Source organism: Anolis carolinensis, chromosome 6 (genome assembly GCF_035594765.1).
Source record: "Anolis carolinensis isolate JA03-04 chromosome 6, rAnoCar3.1.pri, whole genome shotgun sequence".
In the NCBI taxonomy this organism is placed as follows: domain Eukaryota; kingdom Metazoa; phylum Chordata; class Lepidosauria; order Squamata; family Dactyloidae; genus Anolis; species Anolis carolinensis.
Genome location: NC_085846.1, coordinates 15,390,674 through 15,413,445, shown reverse-complemented (window position 1 = coordinate 15,413,445; position 22,772 = coordinate 15,390,674). Strand labels below are relative to the sequence as shown.

The 22,772-nt window shown below is 40.3% G+C and overlaps 1 protein-coding gene across 1 annotated transcript in view; it reads right to left on the bottom strand.

The window, feature by feature from the left end:
* Nucleotides 1-4,830: 4,830 nt before the first annotated feature.
* odad1 (outer dynein arm docking complex subunit 1) overlaps nt 4,831-22,772 on the bottom strand; it is a 34,918-nt gene continuing 16,976 nt past the window's right edge. Inside the window, exons 7-14 of the mRNA XM_008118442.2 lie at nt 21,865-22,052; nt 20,766-20,891; nt 19,787-19,869; nt 15,554-15,722; nt 13,800-13,963; nt 12,736-12,839; nt 8,483-8,561; nt 4,831-6,914 (exon numbers count right to left, since the gene is read on the bottom strand). Of these exons, the coding sequence (XP_008116649.1) occupies nt 6,798-6,914; nt 8,483-8,561; nt 12,736-12,839; nt 13,800-13,963; nt 15,554-15,722; nt 19,787-19,869; nt 20,766-20,891; nt 21,865-22,052 (1,030 nt within the window). The 3' untranslated portion in view covers nt 4,831-6,797. The remainder of the gene's footprint in view (nt 6,915-8,482; nt 8,562-12,735; nt 12,840-13,799; nt 13,964-15,553; nt 15,723-19,786; nt 19,870-20,765; nt 20,892-21,864; nt 22,053-22,772) is intronic.

The window sequence follows — 22,772 nt, the reverse complement described above, 5'->3', positions numbered from 1 at the left end:
CTCCCCCTCTTCCTGCCTTATTTCCACCATCCCGCTTAGAAGAACAGAGGATTCCTTATATACTCAGCTTCACCCCATATTTTTATTTTTCAGGCAGGGAAAATATAACCCAAAGGGCCTCTTCCCATGTAAACGTCGGCACCAGGCAATGAACAGAAGGCCCTTAAAAAAACAGAGATTAATATCCGCCTAGCAGCTTAGGAAGGGGAGCTATAAATCAAGGTAGCCTGCCACGTGAAATGCCTAGATGGCCTTTGGCAAATGGCTCTCCCTCCCATTCAGCATGCCTCCTCTCCAGATGCAAGAAGTAGGGAGAATATATGGCTTGCAGAATCTGAAAAGACCAGCTAGCATTTCATTAGGGCATAAGCTCTCTTGGCTATAGAGTCCACCTCATCAGTCTCAACACCAGTCAAGAAAAAGGAAAGTAAACTTGCCAGGAATAAACTAACTACCAAATACCTCTGTTAACAAGGTAGGTGTTCCTGGCCATAATCTCATTAACAGAAAAATTGGGACCAGAGGAAGAAGTAACATGGAAAGAACAGGGATAGGTCCTATACCATGAGAAAGAAGAGCAGTTCTTATACCAGGCTCCCTTTTGCAATTTCCATTTTGGAGACCATCGCTTTGACATACTAGGCTAGCTGGTGATGAAGGCTTATCTGCATTCCCCTTTTGCTCTGCTTCGTCATCCATGATGCTGTGCAATAGAAGTAGCCACTTACCTGTTGTAGGTAGACACACACACAGCTACAATAGGACCAGTTAAAGTAGAATCCCATTGTTGAAAGCTTTCATGACCAGAATCACTGGGTTGCTGTGAGTTTTCCGGGCTGTATGGCCATGTTCCAGAGGCATCCCAGATTTTGAACCAGACCTCAATTTTATGCAACAAACTACAAACCAGAGGTCACTTCAGCAAGAGGGTTAACAATACATAATGCATCTTGAGTACAGTAGAGTCTCACTTATCCAACATAAACGGGCCGGCAGAATGTTGGATAAGCAAATATGTTGAATAATAAGGAGGCATTAAGGAAAAGCCTATTAAATATCAAATTAGGTTATGATTTTACAAATGAAGCACCAAAACATCATGTTAGACAACAAAGACAGAAAAAGTAGTTAAATATGCAGTAATGCTATGTAGTAATTACTGTATTTATGAATTCAGCACCAAAATATCACGATATATTGAAAACATTGACTACAAAAATGCATTGGATAATCCAGAACGTTGGATAAGCAAGTGTTGGATAAGTGAGACTCTACTGTACTTTGAAGATTTGAAAGGGCGATACAACACTGAACATTAGTTCTTTTAGTGTATTTCACTGTTTCCACCTCCTATCATATCCCAGGTTCAAACCCCGGGAGCGGCATAAGCACCCGCTGTTAGCTCCAGCTCCTGCCAACCTAGCAGTTCGAAAACATGCCAATGTGAGTAGATCAATATGTACCACTCCGATGGGAAGGTAACGGCACTCCATGCAGTCATGCCAGCCACATGACCTTGGAGATGTCTATGGACAACGCCGGCTCTTCGGCTTAGAAATGGAGATGAGCACCAACCCCCAGAGTCGGTCACGACTGGACTTAACGTCAGGGGAAACCTTTACCTTTACCTTTTTATAAAAGTACTATTGAGTTTTTTTTATCGTGTCAGAAGTGACTTGAGAACGTACTGTATGTCACTTCTAGTGTGAAAGAATTGGCCGTCTGCAAAGATGTTGCCCAGGGGACACCCTATTTTGGTGTTTTACCATGCTTGTGGGAGGCTTCTCTCATGTCCCTGCACAGGGAGCTGGAGCTGACAGAGGGAGCTCATACCCACTCTCCCTGAATTCGAGCTGGCAACCTTCAGGTCAGCTGTCCTGCCGGCACAAGGGTTTAACCTGTTGCTATAGGTACTATAGGTGATCCTTCAAAATGAAAGATATGGTACAGATTCTCCCAATTTTTTAATGTTCAGAAATCCTTTTGGGTAGTGGACATCTGTGGAAATGACCCGTAAAAACTGGATACAGGTCTAGGGCCTGAGACCTGGTATCCCAAAGGGGAAAGGGGACTTTGAGAGGGCAACGCATGCTACTTCCCCAAAGCCCCCTTTCCCCCTAAGGATGCCAGATTTCAGGTTCTAAACCTGAGTATCTGGTACTAATGGGTCATTTCCAGGTGGGAGACAAGAAGAACATTCTCCAATTTTGGTGGCCTCATTTCCAGAAAGGGCTGGGTGCTGCTATTAAAACAGCAGCTTGCCACAATTTATAAGGCTTGACTTCTTGCCACAACTTGCAAATACTTTCCAGGAGATCTATATATTTACTTAGTTAGCCTCCGCCTTTCCTCCCGGTCATTGTAGCACTAGAGTTGATCCTCCACTTTTGGCCAAAAGCAAGAAGGCTAGATATAATATTACTTATCCCATTGTCACAACAAAATGAGAGGGATTAACCCCCTTTCTCATGGAAACCTCAGGGCTTGGGATGGTTCTGAGCTGGCTATTTCCCTCAGATATAGCAGTTGTAGTAGGTAGTCATGCTAAAAAAAAACCTGGAAATATACAGTCCACCCCTCTACATTCATGATAGATAACTCCAAGATCCCCTGTGGATCACTGAAACCTTGGATAACCCTATATTTCTATGATACCGTTGCCCCTCCACATTTGCAGTTTTTATTTTGTGGATTTGATTATTTGCAGATTTAATTATCTTTATAGGAATTTTTAAGTCCACTAATGTGACACTATGGTGAACCCAGTCATGCTGGAAGATCTAGATTTCTACCAAGAACGCCTCTGTGGGGATATCTAGGCCCTCCAATGCAATTTTATGTTCGGCTTTCAGCAAAAGTTATAGAACATGTAAGTTGTTATGGACAACTTAGAAATTCCCAGATGAAACTGGATACGAAATCCATGGAGAAGAGAGTTGTATTTCACTTACTAAAAGGATTTGTTTCCTCTTTGCCTCCAAATCCTTCCTAAAATATTGTTACTGTAAGCAAACTAATAATTCTTTTCTGCTTGAATGTAGAATGAATATGTAATAACTGGTCTGATATAATGTAATGCAAAGTAATGTTAGATTTCTGGTGTCAAAAAAAAAGCATGGACCACCTTCTACTTTTTGGTAGCTTTCTAAGACATGCTGCTCTTTGCCCATCCCTCCTGGCTCTCCTTTTTCCTGAAAATTCACCAAACTCCTCCCAATCCTGCATTTCCTCTTCTCTAATGACTTGAGGCACACAGCACATTGTTTTTTTCATGGTCCTTTATTTTAAAAGGACACTGCTGACACCTAATGGCTGACAAATGGTTCTGCCAGGAGGTTGAGTAGGCGGACTTAAGGAGGGCTTGTTCCAGCATATGAGAAAGCAAGCCTCCCAACCAAGAGGCGTGTTCCCATATTCCAGCCTTTTAGCACCTCTAATGAGCCCTTTTCTATAGTCATGTAGCAGTAGAATTAATGTATAGGTTCCACACAGCACTTGCGTTTATTACCCAGCAAACCCTTTCCTTCACCACCAAGATCTTTATTCATAAACAATCTGATTAGCAAAGGTGCCAGGCAGCATTAATGCAAAATTTGTCATTGCAAGGGCTGCCATTTTATTGCTTCCTGTTCACTATGGGGGTGGGCAGTGATGAAATTGTCCTTTGTTAGTCAGCTCCTGCTTCCTGGTTGGAGAGCAGGTTTGGAAATATTTCGTTCACATTTCTTTTTAAAATTGCTTTCATAGAAGCATAAATATAAGAGCTTAAGACTGTAATTGCTAATAGCACTGCCGTGTAAAGAATTATAAAATGCAATAGGTTCATAAGGAATGAGTATATAGTAGTACAGTAGAGTCTCACTTATCCAAGCTAAACGGGCCGGCAGAAGCTTGGATAAGCGAATATCTTGGATAATAAGGAGAGATTAAGGAAAAGCCTATTAAACATCAAATTAGGTTATGATTTGACAAATTAAGCACCAAAACATCATGTTTTACAACAAATTTGACAGAAAAAGCAGTTCAATACGCAGTAATGTTATGTTGTAATTACTGTATTTACAAATTTAGCACCAAAATATCACAATATATTGAAAACATTGACTACAAAAATGGCTTGGATAATCCAGAAACTTGGATAAGCGAGGCTTGGATTAGTGAGACTCTACTGTATTCCTAAGCTGACACCAAAACCTGATTTAAGAGAGAGAGAGAGAGAGATCTTAATGCAAAAGTAAACGTAAAATACTTACATGACTAAAAGTATAAACACAAATAAAGCAAACGAAGATTTTAAGTGCTATAAGCAGTTAGAACAGGAATGGGCAAACCTTGGCTCTCCAGGTGTTTTGGACTTCAAATCCTATCATTCCTAACACCCTACCAAAACTCCTGGAGGGCCGAATTTTGCCCATGCCTGAGTTAGAACTGTGCAAATTTTCCATACTTGAAAGCAATGATGGACAACTATTAGGTTTTAACAGAACATTAGAAGGAACACCTTGACAGTAAGAGTGGTTTGATAATAGAACCAGCTAAGAGGTGATGGGATTTCCTTCTCTGGATCAAAAAAGAGTTGGACAGTCACCTACTTGAGATGTTTTAGCTGAAGATTCTGCATTAAGCAGTGAGTTGGGCTGGATGGCCCATGATTCTGTGATTCCAAGCACTCAGGGAAATCTTCCCATAAATACATATAAACACAGATTTCTGCAAAGATAGATAGGTGATAGACTTCTGTCCCATCACAGACATGTTGGACCTGCAATTGGCAAGCTCTAACAAAGCCCATCGTGCTTTTCCACAAAAATGATGATAAGACAGTGATAGTATTTTGCAATTAAATATTTTAATACAGTTTTCAATTTACATGGATAACATGGAGGAAAAAAACAAGAAAAATTCTTACACCTCACCTATCACAGTGCCTGTCCTGGCATCTGGTCCCACTCTCCCTTTTGCACAAAACCCTCCCTCCTCCCCCCCAAACAATAAAGGCAAAATTAAAGAAATACATCAATTTTCAAGAAGAATGTATTGGCTAAGATTCCTCTCTGGGACACTATGAAAACTCTGGGACAATGTAAGGAAAGCCCACTCTGGGACACTATAAGGAAAAAATAAATAGGGACAATGGGGAAGGCTGCATGGCAAGGAGCAAACTATAGGGCTCTTATCTTTATTGGGGAAAAAATAGGATTAAAACCAGGACTGAAAGAACATTAACAACAACAAGGCAATAACACGGAATTTGCCTCACATGTGGAGCCTTGAAAATACTTTCATGTAAATTTCCACATAATAAAGACTCTCCCATACCCGATCAGATCTCCTCCCTGTTACAGAGGCTACAACTAACAGTGGTAAACAGTCGCTGTGAGAGGGACTCACACAGCCTCATATTAGATGCTCACGTGGTAAAAACCACAGTCTTTCTGAGGAACAAGCTAACAGTTTGGTTTAAAAAAGAAACACCAAAAAAGCGAGTTAAATACGCAGCCAAATGCTTTAAACACACCCAGCATAATCCCTCTGGGGCCTCAGCTGTTCTGTTTAAGACCTATTTCCTATTTTAGAGACTTCAGCAAATCATAGGAGGAAGCAAATATACTTGAGTTTTTTTGGCCAGCACATCCGTAGGGGGACAAAGTAAGCTTCAGTCTATTGTTGAAGGCTTCAATGCCAGAATCACTGGGTTGCTGAGTTTTTTGGGCTGTATGGCCATGTTCAAACAGCATTATGTCCTAAAATTTCAGCTACATTTGTGGCTGGCATCTTCAGAGGTTCTTTAGGCAGTGAAGCAAGTGGAGTGTGTGTATATGTGTGTGTGTGTGGAATATCCAGGGTGGGAGAAAAAAAACCCTTGTCTGTTTAAAGCAAGTGTGAATGTTGCAATTAGTAAACTTGAATAGCACTGCATAGCCATGAAGCTGCAAAGTCAATCAGTGGGGGTATCTCCATAGAGGTAGCCTCCTTACCTCTATGCAGATACCCTCACTGACCGACTTTGCAAACTCCATGGCTACTCAAATGCTCATTCAAGGTTGCTTATTGCAACATCCACACTTGCTTTAAACAGAAATGGGTTCTTACTCCCAACCTGGACATTCTTTCTCCCAACCTGGACACTCCACTTGCCTCACTTCCACCAGACCTCTGAAGATGCCAGCCACAGATGCAGGTGAAACATGCTGTTGGAACATGGCCACACAGCCCAAAAAAACTCACAGCAACCTACCCTTCAGCTAACTGCTTCTTGTTCAACAGTGACCTTTTTAATATTAGGGAGCTGGACTGTCTTGCCCACAGACTAACTTCAAGTGTCTGTTTGCTAGATGAAAGACCCCACTGGACAACTTCCTTTATAGGACAGATTACAAATATAAATACCAGTATTAAAAAGGGAGTTAAAAAGACATTATCTCTTTGCAAGAGGAAGTGGAGTCAAGTTGAGGAACTTGAGTACAACATGGTAACAGACTGAAGAGTTTTGTTACTATACAGGCCGCGAATGTTTGGTATCAATGACACAATCCATCTATCCAAATCAGGTAAGAAGGCACTTCTCAAGAGGAAGAAAGATGTTCCAAGATCCACCTGACAGACCAAGTTCCCTGCAGGCCAAAAGTTACAACAAGGCACACTTGCCATCCAACTGTGAGTAAGGTTGCTGCTGAAGTCGCTGGTGTTAAGGGCAATGAAACAGGGAGGAGATCACACTTTAAGGCAACCCTGTCCATGAGAGCCTGGCTTCTGTCCGTGGCATGTCATGAGCCAGACTGTGAATACATTCCTATTCAAATCGAGAGGATGACTGGCCCGCGCTTCTTTGTTGCACTTGACCCATGACGCACATTGCCGATATCCGATTGACTGCTTTTCTTTAGTGTAAGTGCTGGTGGTTTGCTGAGAATCTGGAGAGTGACAGAAGAGAAGACCTCCATATTACTTTCATGCAACAAATCAGTCACTGCAATGCTCCCTGAATTTCTGGAAAAGGCTCAATGGAAGATTTATCTCACAATCTCCTTATTACATCTTGGTCACCCACGCACTTCAGATACAGAAATAAAAATAAAAATGAGTGAGCAGAAGCAACCACAACATCCATTTTCTTTACTCTTTACATTTGGATAATGTGCAGGATGGGCCCACAGGAAGGACTGATTCCTCATCTACAGTTTTACCTTATTGCTCAACTATTGCATTTTATTATAAGAGACTGCCATCAATAGCCTTGCAGTGCCTTTCCTGACTGAGTCTATCCATCTGTAATGCAGTCCTCCTCTTTCGAACCATGTGCCACTGCTTCAATAAACTGACCAAAATATGCATCCAGAAAAATAAGTGCCCCTCTTTATCCACAAGCTGCTTCTGCATAGAAATAAAGGCAGTTCCCAAGTTACAAACAAGATAGGTTTTGTAGGTTTGCTCTTAAGTTTAATTTGTTTGTAAGTCAGAACAGGCACGTTTTTGGAGTGTAACTCCAGTCATATATAAAAGCTTTTGACAATATAGGGAAGGATTAACACCCCCATACTGTTTGTTTTGCTGTCTGTGCCCCTGTTTAGAAGATTTCATCTGACCTTCTATCCCTGTGATAATTGGATTTTGAAAAATGTGGCTTATTGTGGAAACAAGGATTGGCAATAAAGCCTCAGTGGAGACATCTTTTCCCCATGATAACTCTTTCAGGAGTCAATTTCTTTTCTGATGGGTAAATTTATCTCGTTTCCTGTTGTCTCACCCGCATTCTTAACAAGGAATCATTTGTAAATCAGATGTTTGTAACTTGGGGTATCTATATGTCAATAGTGGAGGTCTGATGCATCCATTGGAGGTGCAGGTTGACGCTTCTCTAGAAAGAAAATTGTCTCAGATTTAGGATGACTGATTTAGTCATTTTAAGTTTACTAAATAACAATCGCTCAACACTCCTAGAATGTTGCTGGGAAGGGGCATTTTATATTTTAAATGTATATGTGTATTTGCATGTATGCAGTGAAAAAGTAACATGTTAGTTATATACTATTATGCTAAACTAAAAGACAGCAAGGAAAGAAGAAGCCTGAAGCATCAATGGATTGATCGAGTAATGGATTGATTCCATCAAGGTAGTTATGGTCCAGAGTTTGTAAGATTTTTGCAAGGTTGTTTAAAAAGTGGTCACTTAAAGCTTGTATCAAAGTATGTATCAAAGTCCACTTGACAGTAAATAACAAAAAAAAACATTAACACATTGCATTAAGAAGCAATAAACAGCTTTGTAAAAATAATATTGCAAACTCTTAACACACTTCATAGTTTACACAAACTCTGTGTAAACACTATAAAAAGCAAGGCATTAGCTTTATAAGACATACCCATTGACCCATCCTCTTCTAGGATTGGCCGAGAGCTTTCCCTTCCATTTTTAACCCATCCTGTAAGTTCTGTAACCCCCGCAAAATAACTCAGCAGCCTCCCCACCCCTTCAACTCACATCCTTCATAACTTTTTCTTTGAGCTCTTTGTGTGTTAAAGGTTTCCGGTCTTCTTCTGCTATGGGATCATGCTTATGCCTGTGAAGGGCAAAGAAGACAATTAAGAATTGAAAGACAAAACTCCCTTGCAATGACCCCTTCCAAAACAGATTGTGTCTGTATCCTGTCGTTTGAAACACTCAGAGGTCCTATGAAATTCCAAAACTTCAGAATGTTGATCATTTTCCTCCCAGGAGGTCTGGGTTTCAGGTTTTCTCTTTATTCAACTCTATAGATCAGGGATGGGTAATGTAATGGGTGTGCAGGCTAACTTCCAGCATTCCTGAAAGGGATCCTTTCAAAGCGACACAGAAGACACAATACAGATTACTAAAAATGTCCAAAACAGAGAGATGCCTAGCAGTAAATTAAACAGTAAGAGGAGCTTCCTCATTTATAGTGTCTCCGTAAGTCAAAACTGACTTGAAATAACAATGGCAATGGGCAGGCAAGCTCCATAGGATAATTTTCCTGCCCCAGATCTTCAAAAAAGCCTTGGGGGCTGCAATCTTGTGGACCTACTAGTCAAATTCCTATGCTTGTTGAAAGTGAATTGAGATTTAGATCTCTTAGCAATAGCTTCCTCCTATATCTGACCACTCAAAAGCACCACACAACAGTGACACCAGAGCTTCAGAAAGAAAACGGCAATTTGGGACAGAACTTAGAATCAGAGAATAGAGTCAAACGAGATCACATGGGCCATGTAATCCAACCCATCAAAGTACTTCTTACAGATGGCCATCCAACCTCTGTTTAAAATTCTTCAAGGAAGGAGCCTCCACCACACTTTGAGGCAGAGAGTTCCATTGCTGAACAGCTCTTACAGTCAGGAAGTTTTTCCTAATGTTCATGTGGAATCTCCTTTCCTGTAATTTGAACCCATTGCTCCTAGATCCCAGGGCAGTAGGAAACAAGTCGGCTTTCTCTTCCTTATGACATCCTTTCACATATTTATACATGGCTATTATGTCTCCTCTCAACCTTCTCTCCTGCAGGCTAAACATACCCAGCTCTTTAAGGCACTCCTCATAGGGCATGGTCTTCAAACCTTTGATCATTTTAGTTGTCCTCCTCTAGGCATCTTCCAGCTTGTCAATATCTCTTCTAAACTGTGGTGCTCAGAATTGGACACAGTATTCCTGGTGAGGTCTAACCAAAGCAAAATAGAGGGGCATCATGACTTCCCTTGATCTAGACCAGTGGTTCTCAACTTGTGGGTCCCCAGGTGTTTTGGCCTAGAACTCCCAGAAATCCCAGCCAGTTTACCAGCTGTTATTATTTCTGGGAGTTGAAGACCAAAACATTTGGGGACCCACAGGTTGAGAAGCACTGATCTAGACAATACACTCCTTTTGATGCAACCCAAAATCCCAGCTTTTTTAGCTGCTGCATCATTTGAGAACCGCTGTTCTGGACAAAAAAAATTGTCTGCAAGGTAATTCATTGAACTTCGTACTCTTTGCAAAATTTGTTTTCCAACTATTATCAGAGTAGCTGAAATCCCCCATTACTACTATATCTCTTCTTTCTGCATCTTTGGTCATCTGGTCAAGAAAGGCTTCATCCAATTCTTCAGTCTGGCTTGGAGGTCTGTAGTAGACTCACATGGCTACATCTTTTTCAATTCTTGTTCCCTTAATTCTTATCTAGATTCTCTCAATCTGGTTTCCAGGATTGAAGTTTTGCATCTCCTCACAGATGTAAATATTTTTGACATATAATGCTCCTCCACCCCCTCTCCTGTTTGGTCTATTTCTCTGAATTATACCCCTCCATTGCTACATTCCAATTATAGGACTTGTCCCACCAGGTTTCAGTTATGCCTCTTACATCATAACTGTTTTGTTGTGTTAAGAATTCCAGCTCATCTTGTTTATTTCCAATTCTCTGGGCATTAGTGTAAAGACATCTAAACTTGTGGGACATTCCCATTAGGCTGTTTATTTGAGTTTATTGTCCTCTCGCTGCTTGGTAGTTGTCTTTGTCCAATGCTTTCTTTAGCCTTTTGGCTGTTCAGTCCAGGCCTTGATAAACTACTGTTTCCAAGGATATTGTCACCTTCTCACTGCCAGCACTGAATCTGTGGATTTCACTCCACCAAGAGGCTCAGTTTTCCTTGTTCATTTAGACAATGGATTTTAAAAGGTTTTGTTTCAGAGGTTTTAGTTTCTTCTGAAAAATCTGGTCAGTCTGAGGCCTCAACTCCTCCATCAACTAGGGCAGACGTTGGCAAATGCCCTTTGGCCACATGCTGTCATCACCATATCTTCCATGGCAATGGGAACAAAAAAGAGTGCTATTTCTGTTTAAAACAAGATGTGTGGGTGGATGAGCTTTGTTTTCAAGGTGAATCACCCTCCCAGACGTCTTCCAAAAAAGCACAATTCAGCACAAACTGTGCAATGCCTCGGTTAAAAGGGAATTTATAGAGTTTTTAATAACTGCCATGCTATTAAATTTGATAACAGAGTGGTGAGTCCCTTGAAGTATTTAGAGAGGGGAGACAGTGTGCTCCTACCTCCATAAATTGTCTACTAACCCCCCTCCTAAATTCTTACTCTATTAATCAAAACAATGGGGTCCCTATTTCCCAACCCCACTAAGTCTCAATCTGATAAAGATCCCTACATCCTTGAGCCCCAGACATGACCACAAACTCCCCCCTCCCTTGTCTGTTTTTCTTTGTATAGAAATCACAGTCTTCTTTAGCTCTTAGCCTTGCCTCACTGCTTATTAAAGTAGTAATTTGGTCCTGCCTTTCTGCTTGGAAACAGGCCTCTGAGATAGTTTCACCAATTAAAAACAACTCATAAGGGCATTACGCAGTCCACAATAAACAACAAAGAATGCAGGAAATTAGTTAAATCCTGCCTATCCTACCAAAAAGCCTGAGTAGATGTTTGTAATCAACATACAAATCTAAACCTATTTTTGAACTACAAGTCCCAGAATCCTCTACCGAATGCCAGCTGTGGGCTTCTGGAAACAGCATCCCAAATAGTTTTTCAAGTTCCGTTGTCTTTATATTAAATTTAAAAAGTTTAATTACAAAGGAAGAAAAGAAGAAAAGTAAAAATGGACATGGACTCATTAGTTTAGGCTGTTCGTATTTCCAAGAACACATTTTCTTGAAGCTGACATCTATACGTTGCACATTCAATCATAACTGAAGCAGTAAAGCCTTCTGACCACTGAAAGATAGTGAACCCTTATCTTTCTTGAAGTAACAGGTTTTGGCATCATTAAAAGTATCTAGACTCCAACTACTGGCAGTTAAATTTCCTGTTGCAGAGAGATATATGAATTTGCAGTAGTCAAAGGTTCTTCTAATTCAAAATTAACATCTTTTTATTCATCCAACTATAAGGTGATTTATTTCTTTAAAAGACATAATGGTGTCTGATATACCTGCAACATTAATTTTTCCTGAACCAAATGTAGCTTTAGATTAAAAAAAATTTCAGAAGCCAACACTAAGGCCGTTTTCCATTAGTTGATTTACACAGGACTATCTAACTATTTCATTCCACTCAATTCTGCAAAGCTACAACATTAATAACGTAGGCACTGACAAATGGGTTCCTGCAGACCCGGAGGTTTTTTTTTCCCCAGATTGATAGAGCTAAAGAGGACCTCAATGGCCACTGTCCAGCTCTCTGTTTGATGTGGGAAATCCAGTGCTAGAGCTCCCCTCAAATATGTTTCTACAGTTAAAACTGTTCCAGGCAGCAAGACATTTCTTTTGCTGTTAATCCAAATCTATCTTTCAATTCATGAGATCACAAACATATATTATATTGAAGATAGAGAATATGAAACAGGCTTGTTTTCACAGAGCAATGGATTCAAACTGTAGGCAAAGAGATTCCACCTGAACATCAGGAAGAACTTCCTGATGGTAATTGCTGCTTGACAGCTGAATATGCTGCTTTGGAGTATGGTGGAGTCACTTTCTCTGGAGGTTTTTAAACAGAGACTGAATGCCCATCTGTCGGGAGTGTTCTGATTATGTGTTCCTGCATGGCAATGGGTTGGACTGGATGGCCCTTGTTCCTTCAACTCTGATGCCATGAATACTACCACAGGAAAAGCCCCAGCTCCATGCTCCCCTCCTACTTTAATGCTGAAAGTGGCAGACACACAGAAAAGCAAAGAATGGAAATTCTTTAAATACAGGCATGTTCCTATGGGAGTGACTAGCTCTTCTTACCCAGTAGTAGGTGGCCGCAGGTTGATCGCTTGAGGCAGCTTCTGAAATTTTTGCCCCAAAAACAGTTGGACTGTTTCCACAGTATCAAAAGGCTTGTCTTGTTCCTGAGAAGGAATAGAATAGGCATTCAGGAGGAGAGGGGCTGATTTTCACCCTCCCATGGGATTTAAATAAGAGCCCAGGCCTATGGAAGTGATACACCCATCTATTAAGACAGATCAATCCATTTTAGTAAGTCCAACTAAGTAACATGTGCTGACGCAATTGTAATTAGACTGTTTGTTTTTGTTTTGTTTTTTAAGTTTATAACATTGGATAACACATATTTTGGTGCCTGAAATGTTAGCCCTGTTTCTGGATATATTTGACCTTATGATTCCAAAAATGGCACCAGTTTCCCTCCATCAGCTCTAGTTTTTGAGATACAAAACATATGGTATCTACCAGTTGCCAAATGAATGCCCATAAAAAATCACAATACCCACATCTAAGAAATTATAGCTGACATGGTCTATCCAGTGCAGTTTTCTGAATCAGCACCCAAAGAACCCAAGATCAGGCTTAAAAACCAAGACACCAAGATTTTTTTTTCTTGGGCTGTGTAATTCTTGTAGCTGCTGAAATGCATTTGTACAAAGTGTTATGGGACCAGGAATGAGACATCATGATAAAAGTGTTAGTATGCTTTGATGCTGGAGTGGATTTGAAAGCATAATTCTGAACAATTTTTTTCACACACTAGAGGAATCAGAACACAAATTAAGAGTCACACTAGAATGGAAAAATCTACGTAGATGTTTTGCAGAAGAGTGCGCAAGGAGCCTTTGTACAGCAGTCCAAAGCAGCATATGTTTTCAGGCCCAATAAAATCTTTCCACATGCTAATAACAAAAGCTTAACTGGGCTGCGTATTCTGGGGACATCTAGCCAAAGCCCACCTCTTCCTGTCCTAGAGGGCTTCAAGGAGGTAAAAAAGACCACATTCAAAATTTCTCTTTAACAAACAAATTGGAAACATCTAACTCTTTTTCCACTACCAAAGTTTTCTCCTGTCCACTGCATACCTCAGAACGCTTTAAGGAATACATTGCCAATAGCTCACTGGTCTTCTTTTCAATTGAGCACAGATAGAGTGGAACATTTTCACTCCGAACAGTTGCTGTCCCCCCTAGAATGTGTTCCAGTGCTGCCTGATCACACTGCAGCTTCCCAAACAGAGACTCAATGCCTTGGAGGGGAGGAGAAAAAAGCAAAATTAATATATTATGGCCCATCAAGCTGTGTGTGCTTTATCTAAGCACTGATTTTTTGCTCCCTTCCTATAAAAAGTTGGATTTTTGGAGCTCTATCTCAATTTACTACAGTGGATAGGAGCCCTTGGCAAACACAGGCTCGGTGAATGTACCTAATCATCTTTGAAGGATATTTTCAGCTGCCTCCAGCAACACCTGGCCCATTTGGTGACAGGGATTTTGCAATACTTGGCCAGAAGCAGGTGAAATTCATTGGGCTTGTTTTCCCAGAGAACTGAAAGTTTGAAAGAAGAATATACTGAGTGTCAAAAAAAACCCCAAAACCACTTGGCCCTTTTAAATGCTACCATGTGTTTCCAGCCTTAATGACGTTATACCGAATTCCTTTCTTTTGTCTGACCCTGCAGCCAACCAATTCCACTGAACTAATATGAGTTCTCCCAATTTGGGAAAAGAAAAAATGTTTTATTTCTCTGGGCCCTTCCACACAGCCATATAACCCATAATATCAGGGCAGATAATCCACAATCTCTGCTTTGAACTGGGTTATCTGAGTCCACACTACCATATAATACAGTTCAATGTGGATTTTATACAGCTGTGTGGAAGACAGCCTCTGTCTCTCTCTGCCACTCAGTTCTTGCATGTCTACAGGACCAGAAATCCCATCATCCTGACTACTGGACAGGCCTTGCTGTTAAGGAATGATGGAGTTAAAAGTCAAACATGACCTGTCCACTCCTGAAAACCCACTCTTCTATTCAAGCAATTGAAAACACTTTCTACAGCTGTTTTAATAAAGATCTCTGCAGCCAAACCTGCTTTTTCAACAGGTAATTTGCTTGTTATCAGGGAGAAGAATCATGAAGCGTATCAGTTCTTAATTGATTATGGTTCTAGTAGCATTAGCCAGCAAGGAAAAGAATGTTAGATGTTACTATCTAAAAACATCTGCATTGTCCCTAACTGTATTAAGTTCATGAGACCTTTCCAATCCAAATCTTGGGCCTTCTTTCCCTCACTTCCTTTAGTATCCTGATGGCACTAGTAACCACTGCTGCAGAGCAGCCTCAATTTTAGTGTATTTATGAAGCTGTGCAGAATGCAGGATTGCAGAACAGCACATGGCCTTCTTGATGTTGTTGGATTATAACTCCCCTAGCTAGAAGAGCAGATTATGTACGATGTCGGGAAATGCTGTCCAGTACTACATGTTCATCCAGGGAGTCACAACCTTCATGGTGAGCAGGGATTGGGTAGGACAAGTAGTGCCCTTCTCACATCACAAGATGACAGGACAAGGGGAAGGTTTCCAGCACTTGAGTGATATTGTTCTATCCTTCAGGTGTCCTGACTAACTCCCACATACCTGTAGGTTTGTTCTTAGATTACAGCATCTAACATGCTATGTAGTACTGTTTGAAACTCAGCTTTCATTGAAAAACAAGAGCAAATCATTAGACCCCAAAGACGCAAAGAAAGCTTCCCAACATGTTTATGGGCCTGCCATCCCAGCTCTCCACACGTCTGTGATGCCCTCCACCCCCCAAGCAAAACTTGTTTACCATTTTTGAGCTGCTCCCAAATCTTGCTGGCACTTTTAAGCTTAGATTCAAGGTAGTTTGCCTTTTTGGCAGCTTTCTCCTGTCGGGCTTCAATCTGCTTAAGTTGTAAACATCGCTCTGCCTCCTTCTCCTGCTCCCGCTTTTTGACCTCCTCTATCTTATGGCGGAGCTAGACAAGCAAAGGAGAAAGATGAGAAACTAGGACCAACAGCCTTCTTGATGGAATGTCAGCAGAAATGGTCTCTTACATGGAAAACATACGGATAGATGCAGTAGTAGAGGTGAATAATCACCTTGTGCAAAAAAAAAAAAACCCATGACACTTTAGGAAAAACATGATGCCATAGATTTTTTTTTCATGTCAGGAGAAACTTGAAAAACTGCAAGTCGCTTCTGGTGTGAGAGAATTGGACGTCTGCAGGGATGTTGCCCAGAGGACATCTGGATGTTTTGATGTTTTACCATCCTTGTGAGAGACTTCTCTCATGTCCCCACATGGAATGTATGTCAGAGATGCAAATCTTGCAAGTCTTTTTTGTAGCCTTTGAGGCCCTCTTGGTTCCCCCTATTTGCCTGCCTATTCTTATAAGTAGAGACATTTTATTTAGGGTTGTTGTGTGTTTTCCAGGCTGTATAGCCATATTCCAGAAGTATTCTCTCTTTCTAAAACTTGTTTTTCAAAGTGTTCCATGTAGAAATTTGCTACTACTGGGCTGAGAGGGCTCCCCATGGCCACTCCATCTTTCTGTTCATGTAATTCATTGTCCCACTGAAAGTAGCTTGTGATGAGGCAATGGTGAAACAGGGCTGTGATGTCTTCAGGGAAGTTTTATTTGATTAGTGCAATGGTGTCCGCTACTAGGACCTTAGTAAATAGGGACACATCAAAGCTGATCAGAATGTCCTTGGTGCTTAGCTTGAGGTTGCTGATTTTTTCTATGAAGTGTATTGAGTCCTTGATGTAGAGTGTGGTGAGCCCAATATGGGTTTGTAGCTGTGTAGCCAGAAATTTTGCCAGGTTGTATGTCGGGTATCCAATGGCACTCACAATGGGTCTGAGTGGGGTGGAGTCCTTGTGGATTTTTGGGAGTCCATAAAGCCTAAGTGAGAGGGCTTCCTATTTGCACAGTTGTTGGTGTATGTCAAGGTTAATGGAGGAGTTCTTGATCAAAGTGTTAGATTTTCTGGTGATTTTGTTAGTTGGGTCTTGTTTTAGTTTTTTGTATATTGTGGGATCCAGAAGTTGTCTGATTTTTTTCTTTGTACTGTTCTGTTTCCATGATTACTGTGGCATTCCCCTTGTCAGCTGGGAGAATTATGATTTCTGGATCTGAGTTGAGGTCTTTGATGGCTTGTCTTTCTTTCCGCGTTATGTTGCCGCTTCTTCCTCGGAAGGAGAGAATACTTCTGGAACATGGCCATACAGCCCGGAAAACACACAACAGCCCTGTGATTCCAGCCATAAAAGCCTTCGACAACACATTTTATTTAGTTTATAGCATCTCTAGACAAGAGAAAATCTAGACAAGAGAAAAGTTCATATTTTGCACTTGTACAAACAAGCCAATTTTATTTTGGAGAGCTACATAACATTTTTCTCCAAAATATTATCAGGGAACTTTCAACATTATCAAATACTTTTCATTCCCACCCTCCAGGTCAGCTTAAATCAACCCACTATAAGTCTTCATGGCTGTCTGTTTGTGTTATTATATTGGAATTAGCTAAGATGGCCACTGCCCAAAGACAAAGCAGAAGAAACCAGTGAGAGAAAGAAGAATATTAGCAATAAAAGAAAATTATTCTAATGTTTAACAATTATAATAAAGCAACTTAACAATTTCATTTAACTCCTGAATACTAGTTAAAAAGGACTCAGAGGAAATAGGTGAAAGTCGATTTGTGAAACATTGCCGAAGTCTAGATGTGACATATGATCGGGGGATGGAGGAAAACACAGAGGGAGGAAGACTTGAGAAATTTTTTTTAAAGGGTTTTTGTGCAAAGGCATAAATATACTAATCATATTATTTGAGAACATAGAAATGCTGAACTACTCTAACAACTACCATGTCAGACTACACGGAGAAGCCATTGAAATCCACAAGCATGTGGACAATTTAAGGAGGAAATCATGAAAATGAACAAAATCTGGCTACCAGTATTTTAAAAAACTCTGAAATCAGGACAGTAAATAAAGAACAACATTCAAAAATGAGAATTCTAGACAAGAAACAATCAGGGTCAGCTAATCACCTCCAAACAAAGGATTCCCTCAGGCAGGAGGCTATTCAATGCTAATCACTTGCAACATTTACACTTGCCTCAAACAGACAAGAGTTCTTTCTCCCACCTGGACACTCCACAGATATATAAACCCCACTTGCCTAGTTTCCAACAAATCCTCACAATCTCTGAGTATGACTGCCATAGATATGGTGAAACATCAGGAGAGAATGCTACTGGAACATGACCATATAGCCCAGAAAACACACAGCAACCCATGAATATACAGGGAACGTCAAACAAAAAGAACTGAAAGATCTCAATATATTCAGGGCTTTTGTTCCTTTCTGGATAACTGCTTATTTATTTATTATTATTTATTTTATTTACATCACTTTTACCCCGCCTTTCTCTCCGAGGGGACTCAAAGTGGCTTACAATAAATAGGCAAAAATTCAATGCCTAAAAACAATGTAAAAACAACAATTCATATAAAACAATCTACAAAACAACAATTCATATAAAACAGATACCATTGCAAAATAAAATCACATAATATAAAATTTTAAGCATGTCCAAGATTAGAATCCATTCATCCAGAATCCTCAATAAATCTTTGTACAGGTCATGTAAAGTCCATGTTCTCATTCATTAAATGCTTGCGTGCACAACCATGTCTTTAAGGCTTTCCTGAAGTCTAGGAGAGTTGGTATCTGCTGTATGTTGCTGGGGAGGGTGTTCCACAGCCGAGGAGCCACCACCGAGAAGGCCCTGTCCCTCGTTCCCACCAGCCGTGCCTGTGAGGCTGGTGGGACCGAGAGCAGGGCCTCCCCCGATGATCTAAGAGTTCTCGTGGGCTCATAGAGGGAGATAAGTTCAGACAGGTAAGATGGGCCAGAACCATTTTTACATCTCATCTTTTCCCTGATATGGAATCCAAAATAATTTCAGAGTGAAAGATTAAAACAAAGTCAGTATGAATGTTTACGAACCACTAAAATGACAACTGTATTATAAATTTTAAAACGTTTGAAATACATGTAAACACTACATTAAATGATCATAGAGGGGCCACCAAGAAGGCTCTCTGCTGTGTCCTCATCCACCAAATCTCTGATAGTAGTGGTGGCATCAAGAGAAAAACCTCTCCCAAAGATCTTAAGGTTTGGACAGACATATTTGGACCCCACCTTAAACTGCTTTCAAGAAGTAACTCATCCACACATTTTTTTAAACAAAGCTTCTGGCCACTTCTCATTTTTTGTGAGGAAAGCTGGTCATAAAAGTATTTGTCCACCCTTTGCAAGAACAGCAAGTGAGATAACAGTCAATGTTTCAATCTGATACTTTAAGGGTACATCCAAGGAATGAACTGGGCAATGGTTTTAAAGAATGGAGTGTTGATTAGGAAGACGTGTAAGGGAAAAGAAACCCCCAATCCATAATCATTGGGAGTCCTTCTGAGACTTCCTCCAACTTTGTGATTTCACCATGCACCTCAAATGCTTTGGAATTAAACAAAGCCTCACCTACATTGGCAAATGGCAAGGAAATGTGGGATGTTGTCAAAACTATCTGAAAAGGCAGTTTCCTTCTTCCAGTCTATGGATTACTAACACCATAACCTTAAAGGACCTGAAATATGGTGTGTGTTTTTAAACGGAAATTATTATTTGTCGTATAATAACAGACTCTTGCATCCATCCGTCCTATGAAGGATTGCATACATACAGCTCTCTGCTGTGAAATGCCTAACAAAGATTTGGATTAAAATTGATGTCCATAAGCACGGTTCAACTGATTTGCATTTGTTCTAATTGCCAAATCTGCTCCCCCAACACTGCTTGTTCCTTAACAATGAGACGTATTCTCCTTGTTTAACATCTTGGATATTGCGTGTTCTTTGTGCAGAAACCAAAGAGGGTAGCTTCAGAATGTAACAAACTGTCCTCTCCTTTCTTAAGAAAAGAAGAAGTAAATGATAGATCTCGCATCCTTTTTATTCACCTGTTTGATTTGTTCCTGTAACAGCTCCTTCTGGTTGTTCTGCTCATTGACATAGTTGAACTGGGCAAAGTTCCGCTCTTCCACTAAATTAGAAAGAAAAAATGAAGCATTTTCTCAGGTGAAAAGTGGAAATGTTAATATGCCCTGATCTAGAGTTGGAACCTAAAAATAACTTGTTACAAATAACACATTACTTGCAACAAGCTCTGTTTTCTCATAAAGCTGGTGTATACATTCTACTGTTAACAAAGAATAGCATTGTTCTTTTGGGGGCATAATGGTACCCCTAAAGTTTGTTGCAGTTAAAATTGTGGCTTAAATTGTGGAGGAAGAATGGAACATGATTAAAGGGCTGGCTTGTATTCTGCTTTGTGTGGCTGTTCAGGAGATGATGAGGTGCACAGGGAGCAAATGTGTTTTAAATTCCATGCCATGAACTAAAGGTAATAGTCAGATGCTTTTTCAAAAGAAACTAAAAATAACCATTCTATATATATTCGTGAGATGACTTGTAAAAATCCTAAGCATAAAGGCTTCCAGGGTGGAGTGGTACTGGAACTGGAACTAATTACAGTAGAGTCTCACTTATCCAACACTCACTTATCCAATGTTCTGGATTATCCAACGCATTTTTGTAGTCAATGTTTTCAATATATCACGATATTTTGGTGCTAAATTCGTAAATACAGTAATTACTACATAGCATTAATGTGTAATGAACTACCTTTTCTGTCAAATTTGTTGTATAACATGATGTTTTGGTGCTTAATTTGTAAAATCATAACCTATATTGATGTTTTATAGGCTTTTTCTTAATCTCTCCTTATTATCCAACATATTCACTTATCCAACATTCTGCCGGCCCGTTTATGTTGGATAAGTGAGACTCTACTGTACTTTAAAAGTCACTATGTAGACTTTAACAGAAAAAAATTCCATTCCCTCTGACACATTGGCACTCTACTGTCACGCAGATCACCTTGAGTGTATCTGTCCAATGCAGCCTTGAGGTCTGATGTCCCAGTCAATTCCAGAATTTTATTCACGACATCATTATAAGATTTAAGCTGCTCCTCCTCCGGGTTCTCATGTTTGCGCTTTTCCTCTGATGGGAGGGGGAAAAAAGCATTTAGTTGCCCCATTTCTTGTCTTAGCTCCACATGCTACTCTCAGCTATACGATGCTTAAAACAGTAGGAATTCTTATCTCAATCATCCATATGTTCTGGGGGCAGAAGGCTGATGGGAAAGCTAGTCCAGTTCATGTGTTGGGGCACAAACAAGTGGTCTTGTGGCTCCTTAAAGACTAGCAAGTTTTATCTGACAAAATCTATTGAAGACAGCAGTATAACCATGAGACAGCAACTAATCTCTTAGATCAGGGGTCCTCAAACTTTCACCCACATCTATGGCAGACATTCTCACAGGTTGTGACAACCTCTCACAACCTCTGAGGATGCCTGCCATAGATGTGGGCAAAACATCAGGAGAAAATGATCCTGGAACATGGCCATACAGCCCGGAAAACTCACAGCAACCCAATAATTCCAGCCATGAAAGCCTTCGACAATACACAGAGTTTATTATTAATTCCTACTAGCTAATTAAAATAGTGTTTTCTAAAATAAAAAATGATGAGCACTATCTTAGAAGGTGTCTTCCTTTTCTCACAATGCTTTTTCTAAAACATAGGGAATGTTTGGCTCTCTCAGTGTTTTAGACTACAGATCCTAGAAGTCTCAAACAGCATAATCTTACATGAAGAGATTATGAATATGACTGTGTATAACATCTGACAAGCCAAAGGTATCCCACCCTGTCCTGAAATATTTCCTGCAAAGATATGTGCATAAATCCTAAAAACAGAAGTGTTCCTCTTCTTTCAGGAACAATTTTTCACCTGTATGCAAATCTAACACAATAGGCTTATCAACACCCATGACACTTAGTTTCTAAACTACTATGTTCCACTCAGAGAAGCCAACTATCTTGGTTCAAATCTGCTCCATGAGATGAACCATAATCCTCCTCAAAGGCAAAACAATGGTGGCTTCAAATTGCGCATCAAGACACACTCACCGTTCTTCTTCTTAGCTAGTAATGCCTCTTCAGTCATAGCTCTCTCTTGAAGCTTAATCGCAATGAATTCAGACATACGGCGGTCATTTTCTTGGAGGCGGAGCAACTCTTTCATTTCTATTTCATATTGCCGTCGATCTCTCTCTGCCTTTTCTTTCAGTTGAGTGAGACGAGCCTGTGCTTCATCCCTATTATTTACCCCCGCAGAGCAAGAGATTGAGATATATTGGGGGGGGGGGGTGGGTAGAGAGAACAGAAATGGGAATCTGAGTTTCTTTTTTCAATGCTCTAACTCATGTCATTCTCATTTCCCACCAGTAATCTAGTGTAATCTAGTGGCTCCAAAATCCATGGTTCAAATTTCGCCCCAGAATTGGGGAAGGGGATAGGCACATCGTACAAGATACAAAATGCTTTGGAAAAGTTGGTTTTAAGATGCTAAATGCTAAATGTTTGTAACTTTGGCAGTCCCCAAGTTACAAACATCTGACTTACAAATGACTCATAGTTAAGAACAGAGGTGAGACAACAGGAAGTGAGCAAGATCAAAACACTAGAAAAGGAAATTTACTCCCAAAAGAGTTATCATAAGGTGCCTTAACTGAGATTTATCACCAATCCTTGTTTCCACAACAACCAATTTTTTTCAAAATCCAACGATCACAAGGACAGAAAATGACGTGGAATCTTCTGAGCAGGGGCTCAGACAGCAAAACAAACACCAAAGGAGTGTTAACCCTTCCCTAGGCTATCCAAAGGTTAAATATAAGTATATTTGGCTAAAGTTACACTTAAAATGTAACTGTTCCAACTTACAAATTCAACTTAAGAACAAACCTACAGAACTTGGGGACTGCCTGTAGTTCAACAAGTAACTTATCTAGGCTCCGGGATAGAACACATACTTC